At 27.8% G+C, this 11,356-nt stretch overlaps 1 protein-coding gene across 2 annotated transcripts in view; it reads left to right on the top strand.

Annotated features, from left to right (window-relative positions):
- The window catches only part of LOC145297758 (uncharacterized), an 859,574-nt gene extending 854,260 nt beyond the window's left edge, over positions 1-5,314 (top strand). For both annotated transcript variants that reach the window (XM_080143998.1, XM_080143999.1), the window contains exon 7: positions 4,892-5,314. In XM_080143998.1, the coding sequence (XP_080000124.1) occupies positions 4,892-5,196 (305 nt within the window). In that variant the 3' untranslated portion in view covers positions 5,197-5,314. The remainder of the gene's footprint in view (positions 1-4,891) is intronic.
- The last annotated feature ends 6,042 nt before the right edge of the window (positions 5,315-11,356 follow it).

The raw sequence follows: 11,356 nt of genomic DNA, 5'->3' as shown, positions 1-11,356 counted from the left end.
TGTCTCTATACGTTGTTTTTTCAGAATTTAAAATTTAACCACGAAACTTATACATTGCTCTATTCTTAAATATTGAGCTTTTCTTTTTTGGCTAGGATCTCCTTGAAAGTATTACTTCAAGTAATATCTATCAGGATTTTTCATCTGATTCTATCAGTGTCTTATCTCGCTTATATATATATATATATATATATATATATATATATATATATATATATATATATATATACATATATATATATATATATATATATATATATATAATGAATGCCAAAAGAGTATATTCCAAATTTCATGATGACATTTACAATTCTTGACAGTATCTGTTTCGTAGCGCAAAATCAATCACTAAATTGTTCTATCAATCAGTGAATCTATTTTGCCCTTAACTCATCAGAAGAAATAGCAGCAATCAATTCGCCAAAGGGAAATAATATGCGTTTGGACATAATTAAAAAATCCAGAAATTGGAAGAGAAGCTGCAAATACCTTATAGTTTGCTTACATTACGACATAGCACTGATTTCAAATTTTTTTTTTAAATGACTTGGGTGCCATTAGTTAGAATCGAAACCAAACCATCAATTGCTCCAGCTGCGTTCCCTACTGCTTGAGTCAACCCAACAGATAGATCAGAATAATTTAAAATGAAACCACTTTTTATTAGGATTGAAAACGCACATGCACAAAAGTAATTGAAATATGTCAGCAAGTTGAAATAATCATTTTGCATTTCAATTTGCCCCCTTCTAAATGCGTTATCCATCCAAACAAAGATTTTATTCGTTATAAACAATATTTGGTTTATGATTACTATTTCCTGTTAATTTCAGTATTTTGTGAACGGTTGTTTAAGAGTTTATTGGTTAAATATTTACAGACACACAGACATACATCTATTGCTTTATTTATATAGACTAGCGTTTATTATCTTTATAAGATTGAACATTGTTGGTTTTATTTATATTATATTTAACATTGTTAGTTTTATTGATATCATATTTAACATTGTTAGTTTTATTGATATTATATTTAACATTGTTGGTTTTATTGATATTATATTTAATATTGTTGGTTTTATCGATATTATATTTAACATTGTTAGTTTTATTGATATCGTATTTAACATTGTTGGTTTTATTGATATCATATTTAATATTGTTAGTTTTATTGATATTATATTTAATATTGTTGGTTTTATTGATATCATATTTAATATTGTTAGTTTTATTGATATTATATTTAATATTGTTGGTTTTATTGATATCATATTTAATATTGTTAGTTTTATTGATATTATATTTAATATTGTTGGTTTTATTGATATTATATTTAACATTGTTGGTTTTATTGATATCATATTTAATATTGTTAGTTTTATTGATATTATATTTAACATTGTTGGTTTTATTGATATTATATTTAATATTGTTGGTTTTATTGATATTATATTTAACATTGTTAGTTTTATTGATATCATATTTAATATTGTTAGTTTTATTGATATTATATTTAATATTGTTGGTTTTATTGATATCATATTTAATATTGTTAGTTTTATTGATACTATATTTAATATTGTTGGTTTTATTGATATCATATTTAATATTGTTAGTTTTATTGATATTATATTTAATATTGTTGGTTTTATTGATATCATATTTAACATTGTAAGTTTTATTGATATCATATTTAATATTGTTAGTTATATTGATATTATATTTAATATTGTTGGTTTTATTGATATTATATTTAACATTGTTAGTTTTATTGATATCATATTTAATATTGTTAGTTTTATTGATATTATATTTAACATTGTTGGTTTTATTGATATCATATTTAATATTGTTAGTTGTATTGATATTATATTTAACATTGTTGGTTTTATTGCTATCATATTTAATATTGTTAGTTTTATTGATATTATATTTAATATTGTTGGTTTTATTGATATCATATTTAATATTGTTAGTTTTATTGATAATAATATTTAATATTGTTGGTTTTATTGATATCATATTTAATATTGTTAGTTTTATTGATATTATATTTAATATTGTTGGTTTTATTGATATCATATTTAACATTGTTTGTTTTATTGATATCATATTTAATATTGTTAGTTATATTGATATTATATTTAATATTGTTGGTTTTATTGATATTATATTTAACATTGTTAGTTTTATTGATATCATATTTAACATTGTTAGTTTTATTGATATTATATTTAACATTGTTGGTTTTATTGATATCATATTTAATATTGTTAGTTTTATTGATATTATATTTAATATTGTTGGTTTTATTGATATCATATTTAACATTGTTAGTTTTATTGATATCATATTTAACATTGTTAGTTTTATTGATATCATATTTAACATTGTTGGTTTTATTGATATCATATTTAACATTGTTAGTGTTATGGATATCATATTTAATATTGTTGGTTTTATTGATATCATATTTAACATTGTCAGTTTTATTGATATCATATTTAACATAGTTAGTTTTATTGATATCATATTTAACATTGTTAGTTTTATTGATATCATATTTAACATTGTTGGTTTTATTGATATAATATTTAACATTGTTTGTTTTATTGATATTATATTTAACATTGTTAGTGTTATGGATATCATATTTAATATTGTTGGTTTTATTGATATCATATTTAACATTGTCAGTTTTATTGATATCATATTTAACATAGTTAGTTTTATTGATATCATATTTAACATTGTTAGTTTTATTGATATCATATTTAACATTGTTGGTTTTATTGATATAATATTTAACATTGTTTGTTTTATTGATATTATATTTAATATTGTTGGTTTTATTGATATTATATTAAACATTGTTAGTTTTATTGATATCATATTTAACATTGTCAGTTTTATTGATATCATATTTAACATAGATAGTTTTATTGATATCATATTTAACATTGTTTGTTTTATTGATATTATATTTAATATTGTTGGTTTTATTGATATTATATTTAACATTGTTAGTTTTATTGATATCATATTTAACATTGTTGGTTTTATTGATATTATATTTAACATTGTTGGTTTTATTGATATAATATTTAACATTGTTAGTTTTATTGATATTATATTTAATATTGTTGGTTTTATTGATATCATATTTAACATTGTTGGTTTTATTGATATTATATTTAACATTGTTAGTTTTATTGATATCATATTTAACATTGTTGGTTTTATTGATATTATATTTAACATTGTTAGTTTTATTGATATCATATTTAACATTGTTAGTTTTATTGATATTATATTTAATATTGTTGGGTTTATTGATATCATATTTAATATTGTTAGTTTTATTGATATTATATTTAATATTGTTAGTTTTATTGATATCATATTTAACATTGTTAGTTTTATTGATATTATATTTAACATTGTTAGTTTTATTGATATCATATTAAACATTGTTACTTTTATTGATATTATATTTAACATTGTTGGTTTTATTGATATCATATTTAACATTGTTGGTTTTATTGATATCATATTTAACATTGTTGGTTTTATTGATATCATATTTAACATTGTTAGTTTTATTGATATTATATTTAACATTGTTAGTTTTATTGATATTATATTTAACATTGTTAGTTTTATTGATATTATATTTAACATTGTTAGTTTTATTGATATCATATTTAATATTGTTGGTTTTATTGATATCATATTTAACATTGTTAGTTATATTGATATTATATTTAACATTGTTAGTTTTATTGATATCATATTTAACATTGTTAGTTATATTGATAGTATATTTAACATTGTTAGTTTTATTGATATCATATTTAACATTGTTAGTTATATTGATATTATATTTAACATTGTTAGTTTTATTGATATCATATTTAACATTGTTGGTTTTATTGATATCATATTTAACATTGTTAGTTTTATTGATATTATATTTAACATTGTTAGTTTTATTGATATTATATTTAACATTGTTGGTTTTATTGATATCATATTTAACATTGTTGGTTTTATTGATATCATATTTAACATTGTTGGTTTTATTGATATTATATTTAACATTGTTAGTTTTATTGATATCATATTTAACATTGTTGGTTTTATTGATATCATATTTAACATTGTTAGTTTTATTGATATCATATTTAACATTGTTAGTTTTATTGATATCATATTTAACATTGTTAGTTTTATTGATATCATATTTAACATTGTTAGTTTTATTGATATTATATTTAACATTGTTAGTTTTATTGATATCATATTTAACATTGTTGGTTTTATTGATATCATATTTAACATTGTTGGTTTTATTGATATCATATTTAACATTGTTAGTTTTATTGATATCATATTTAACATTGTTAGTTTTATTGATATCATATTTAACATTGTTAGTTTTATTGATATTATATTTAACATTGTTAGTTTTATTGATATCATATTTAACATTGTTAGTTATATTGATATTATATTTAACATTGTTAGTTTTATTGATATCATATTTAACATTGTTGGTTTTATTGATATCATATTTAACATTGTTAGTTTTATTGATATTATATTTAACATTGTTAGTTTTATTGATATTATATTTAACATTGTTAGTTATATTGATATTATATTTAACATTGTTAGTTTTATTGATATCATATTTAACATTGTTAGTTTTATTGATATTATATTTAACATTGTTAGTTTTATTGATATTATATTTAATATTGTTAGTTTTATTGATATCATATTTAACATTGTTGGTGTCCAAAGATTCGTATTAACATTGTTAACTATTTTTCTCCTGACTAATAATAATTCTTTCTCCTTTCTTTTGTCTTCTTGTTTTTCTTCCGCAGCCCTAAGCACGACAGTCGCTTTAATAATATTTCCCGTGGCCATTGAAAACGACCTGAAAATGTTTGCACACCATTACGGCACAGGCTACGGGCTCGGCTGGGGTGGAACCATCTTCTTCTTCGCTGCGGCCCTTTGTATGAGCCTTGACGACATTGTGCGTGAATCTTCGACGTCCGCCTGCTGCGGGTGGTGCATGGGGGGTGGCGGCAAGCAGACATCACGGCGAGGCGGTGGAGGAGGCACACGCACTGGGGCAGGAGGTCGAGCAATAAGCCAGAACCGGACGGAGATGCAACAGGTCTGACCCTCACAAACAAGCACAAACCCGACCCTCCCCTACCATCAACGCTACCGAGAAAATCCCTGACCAGAAAAGTGGATGAATTTCATCCGATAGGATTAAATTGATTTTTTTTTTTTTTTCTCAAAAATACAGTATTTTTTTTCTTTGGCTTTGGAGCACAAATGAAGCATAATACTTGACCTCTCGCCTTTAACTTTAACTCAAGCTAAAAAGCGATTTCTATAATGCAGGATTCAAAATTATTTCGAATTTCAAAGTGTCATAATGGTAAATACGGCAGCCATTTTTATTATATTATCCGCTATATCCTTGGCCGGAATGCATCAAAGTGATATTAATTTTAATTGTTTTCACTTTTTTAAACTTCTACTGAATTCTTCAATCTAAAACGGATTATTCCCTTATTTGATTTTTACTTTTAGGTGATTATTTAAAAATGTTCCATATTAGCAGTCGTCCAGGCTGGACTAAGTTTTGCTTTTTATTTTAATAACTTGTAACTAAGTACACTACTCTATTGCCAACAACACATGATGGACTCTTTTTAACGTCTGTTTGACATGCTGGCATATGTTGGACGTCTTTTATAAAATTGACTTCCAAGTTAATCTATCTCAGACCAGGTCTTTATTTGTTCCTCTTTCTTCCAAATCCATCCTTATTATTTCCTTGTCCTAGTACCATAACAAATGCAAATTCCTTCGTCAGAAGCAACGCGTGATTCATCAGATTAAATGCTATTTGAGTCTGACTTTGAAAATCAGACAAAAAAAAAACTTTATTAATAGATAAGGAAAACGTCCAGCATGGATTAACAATATATTTACGATATTTTGAAATTCAATAGTAATTTTGCAGCCTTTAAATTTTGCAGCTTGAATTAAAGCTTAAAGGAAAACGTCAAGTATCATGGTTAATTTCTGTGGCTCGAGCAAAATGACTTCACGAATTTTCTCATGCGTCACCCCCCCCCCTCTTTTTTTTTTTTTTTTTTTTTTTTTTTTGGTTTGTTTTCTTCAATAATTCCAGGCACTTTCAAATCTCTGGATGAGCACGAATGACAAATTGATAGAAATGAATGTGTTCATTTGTTTAAAACAGTCGAATTAAAACAATAAAAAAAGAAGATGTAATCGAGCGAAAAGACGAAATAGATTCTGTTGAATTAATGGTTAGCATTATGACTGCACCTTCATTTCCTTCTTCCTTTTTTTTAAGTGAGGAAAGTGCAACAATGCAACATTACGAAAAGGTTTATTTACTAAATAATTTATTGAACCATTTAAGAAAACTGATATTTATCTTTCAAAATCTTTTTTTTTTCTTTTTTTTTTTTTTTTTGCTTTCTTAATTGTAAGGTTATATTTTTAAATATACATGCGTAACGAGCTCAACCTACCCTGTGTTACCCGGGAGGCAATTAAATCATTTTAGTTTGTTTGTATTTTTTGTTGTTTTTATTATTATTATTATTATTATTATTATTATTATTATTATTATTATTATTATTATTATTATTATTCGCCTGCACAGTTTTAAAATTTACACATTAAATAAGAAAAAATCTCATTTTTGAAAAGGGAGATAACTCTTTTTACATACTCCAATTAAAATGTGAGTTATCCCCCTTACAAATTTCTAATTTTTACTCATTTTCACAATTTTTAAACTTAAGGGAATTAAATTTGATTTTTTTGAGGGAGACAACTCTTTTTTTATATTCTCCAATAAAAAATGTGAGTTATCTTCCTTGTCGATTTTATATTTTTCTGTCGTAATTTTTTAAAAGAATTTTCATGTTATCAGTTGTCCGGATTACATTATTAAATAAACTACAGTGAAATTTAAGTTATTCCCCTTGCCGATTTTGATTTTTTTTTTTTAATGTCATAATTGAACAATGTGTCTATATTATTAGTTTTCCGGACAGGATTACATCATTTTTTTTATATATGCGGTGAAGTATGTTACGCAGCGAGAATGGATATTTATTTTTGATAAAGAACTATGCTATTAAAGTTCCTATAATAAGTTATAACAATAACAAATAAAATTCAGCTAAACAGAATTATAATTGAATGCGTCAGGTACAATGCTATTCAGGTCCGACTTTGAAAATCCTGAAAGATTACTTTACATATTAAATCAAATTTAGGTACTTCGTGGGGAACGAGGGCCTGCGTAAACGATGTTTTTATTTATGATTGGTCCCTCAAAGCGCATGCGCAAATGATTTTTTTTTTTTTCTTTTTTTTTTTAGTTTATTTAATCACGAAAACTTTTTGAAGGTACTATTTGAGGCCCTAAAAGAAGGGGTGAAAAAGCATTATTTGAATATGTATGAAAAAATAATTGAACAAAGAATAATATTTAGTGGAGAAAATAATTGAACAATTTTTTTTTTTTTAAATGAAATAAAAATAAAATAAAAACAAGCACGAAATATAAGTATGAATCAAATTTACCCAAAGAAAAAAAGAATTTAAATAACACGCGCGATTAAAAATAAAGTCTGAGATATATACGAAGAAAGTGAAAGAAAACGCATTGAGGGAGCAATCATTAGATAAACACACCGTTTCCGCAGGGTCCACGTTCCCCGTGAAGGACCCAAATTTCTTTCCTTTTCTTTTTTTTCCCCCGATTAGCTATTGTCTTTCAATAGCATGGAATTATTACTACACCGTTTAAAACTGTTTAATCTGTAAAGAAACTTGAAAATGCTTTTCGTCAAATAAAATAAGATTAAATTAATTAATTAGTATGACGTCATGTCAGTTTTGATGAGGACACGCAAATGATGATGTTTTTTACGTGCTTTTGAAATAAAACCGAAATAAACAAAAATGATAAATAATCGCTTTTGTTATCCCCCTTGAGTGTTGCTCTTGCAATAAAAATATCTAAAAAAAAAAAAAAAACATCTCTCCAAAATAAAAAATATTAATGGTTTAACATAAACTTTTAGGGATATCCTTAAAAAAATGGCATCTGACGCTATATCAAAATAACTTATTTTATTACATGAAACTATAATATTCATTTTTTGAAATGTAAATTATAGTAAATCCTATCATATACGTTAAGTGCTAAAAAAATGAACACTTTAAAACTTTAATCGCCGATATATAAATAAATTCAAGAAATTGTAGAAGGGAAATAAATCTGTTTGTATTATGCAACAAGGGCGAAAGCGTAATAATAACAAAAAAGAAAATCACGTTTATTTATTTATTTATTTATTTATTTATTTATAAGAAATATTAGACGAATGGGAGTAATCTCCCTTGCGTAATCGTACGCACAGAGTTATTCCTCTTTAAATCTTGTTTGATTTAATTATATATTCGATTATTCGACGGCCATTTTAAACTCAACATTACATGTTTTTTAGCATTTCGTTTGTACGAAAATTCTGATTTTATTCTTGTTGTTTTTTTTTTGTTTTTGTTTTTTTGTTTACAACTGGAATTAAAAAGAATTAAATATGATGGTTTTATACACTAAGTTCTTTTGACATATATTGCCGACAGTATTTTTTTTTTAGGATTTTCCTAAAATTAATGTTAATCAAAAAATGATTATGAAGAAATTTTTATGAACAAAAAAGTTATTCACAATTGATGATTAAAAAAAAAAAATTAAATCTTGCTGTCAATTCGAACATCATTCTATGTTATGGCGTTTCATTGTTTTGATATTCTATAAATAATTCTAAACCAAATACATAAGCAACATTGTAAGTTTTAGGTATTTATTTGCTCCCCTCCGAAAGCAAATTAGACACAAGGTCGTTATTAATGGGGGGGGGCAGTTACCCTAAAACAAGGGAGCACTCTGGTAGTATGTATTTATTTGCTTCCCCACTGAGCAAATTAGGCACAAGGCCGTTTTTTAATGTGGAGAGAGAGGGAGGGGGGAGGGAAAAGGGGGACCAGCTCCCGAGAGGTGGGAAATGGGAGCTGGATAGTAACATTAACCAAGGTCTGATATGTGGGGTTACCCCCACATATGGTCTTTGCTTGCAGTAGATATTTATTTGCTTCCCCAATGAGCAAATTAGGCAGGAGGCCGTTTTTTAATGTGGAGATAGGGTGAGGGGGGAGGGAAAGGGGGATCCAGCTCCCGAGAGGTGGGAAGTGGGAGCTGGATTAGAAACTGTTGGTATGAAGGGTTGCCCCTTCAATGACCAAGGTCAGATATGTGGGGTTATCCTCACATATGGTTTTTGCTAGTCATAGCTTGCAGTATCTGTTGGAACAGATGGTATTCATTTGCTCCCCCACCAAGCAAATTAGGCACAAGGCCGATTTTTAATGTGAGGAGTGAAGGGAGGGGGAAGGGAAAAAGGGGACCAGCTCCCGAGAGGTGGGAAATGGGAGCTGGTTAAAGGTCAGGCATGTGGGGTTGCCCCCACATCTGGTCTTTGCTAGTCATAGCTTGTATTTATTTGCTCCCCCACCGAGCAAATCAGGCACAAGGCCGATTTTTAATGTGAGGAGTGAAGGGAGGGGGAAGGGAAAAAGGGGACCAGCTCCCGAGAGGTGGGAAATGGGAGCTGGTTAAAGGTCAGGCATGTGGGGTTGCCCCCACATCTGGTCTTTGCTAGTCATAGCTAGTCATAGCTTGCAGTATCTGTTGGAACAGATACTACACTTTGATCTTGTCGCCCGTGCCGCACAAGGCGGAGGGGGTAGTGAGCACTCTGGCAGTATTTCCCATACATTGACAGAGGACCAACATACAAATTATAGTCAAGGAATACATTTATTTCTAATAATACATCTACTAACAGCAGTGCACCCAATACACAAATACATGACTAAAATTAATTTAAGCTGGTGTTAATAATAGTCAACAGTGTACTGGGTGTTAGTTATTGTTATTGATAATCATTTCAGTTCGGAATTAACGTCTTTTCTTTTTGTTTCATAGAGAACAGATTGAATTTGTGTGTTTTTCTTTTCCGTTAGAACAAGAGAAGGGTTGTTGCTATTTTTAGCACACTGCAGTAATGCCGGTTGTCTGCCGCTAGACGGTGTATATGAGATTGTTTACAAATGGCCGGCATAGTAAATACACACTACGACAAGTTTATGCATTTTGATTTGGTAGGTCGATGTGTAAACATTGTCTACTACAATTTCAGCCCAGTACAATGAGTGCATAAATACCAAATAATGGATAAACTTTTTTTTGAGGCAATACCCCTACTAATCTTGACCCTAACCCTAACCCCTACTAATCTTAACCCTAACCCTAACCCCTACTAATCTTAACCCTAACCCTAACCCTAACCCTGCCCCTACTAATCTTGACCCTAACCCTAACCCCTACTAATCTTGACCCTAACCCTAACCCCTACTAATCTTAACCACTAGAGCCAATATCATAGGACACTCAACCATGTTAATGCATATCCTACAACTAACGAAGGAAACGTTTAAAAATAATATAAAATAAACACACACACACACATATATATATATATATATATATATATATATATATATATATATATATATATATATATGAGGTAAAACATCCACGAGCATTTTTGTATGTCCAAGAAAGGCCTTTTTCACACGGCTTCTCAACAAGTTTACTATTTTGGAGAACTTTCGTTATACTCCCTAGATTATAATAGCTCTGATTTGCGAACGGGCGTCGTCTCTATCTTTATTTTAATTGAGTTTTAAAAAAATTGCCTCCTTCCCGCCCTTTCCAGTGTTCGTTTGTCTTATTTGTATAAAAGTGAAACTAATCAAAGCGAAGGCATTCTCCTGGCTTCCCGGCCGGGACGTCCAGAAAGGCAATTAGCTACTCTTCATATGAGACAATTGCTATTCATTTGGACACTGCCAAAGTTCCCCCCTTTTGGGGGAGCTGGTTTTCCCCAACATCATTGGGAAACAAATACGGCAGAGAAAGCTGGAAGCTTAACTGGCCTACAGCCAGAGTTAAGTGCATGATTCTTATCCGCTATGGCGTTATGGTTGACATCGCTAAATTTGAATGCTTTACACTTCCTGTCGTGTCATAGCATAGTGGTAAGATGTCAGGTTTCCTATTACTTTCTTTTCTGCCTTTGCGTCGCAGGTTCGAGCCTGCCTGCCTACTACCACATTTTTTTTTTTTGCTCCAAACGCCCGGGCAACGT

This window comes from Euprymna scolopes, chromosome 18 (assembly GCF_053919585.1).
Source record: "Euprymna scolopes isolate OS-2025 chromosome 18, ASM5391958v1, whole genome shotgun sequence".
In the NCBI taxonomy this organism is placed as follows: Eukaryota; Metazoa; Mollusca; class Cephalopoda; order Sepiida; family Sepiolidae; genus Euprymna; species Euprymna scolopes.
This window is presented reverse-complemented; position numbering and strand designations above follow the sequence as displayed.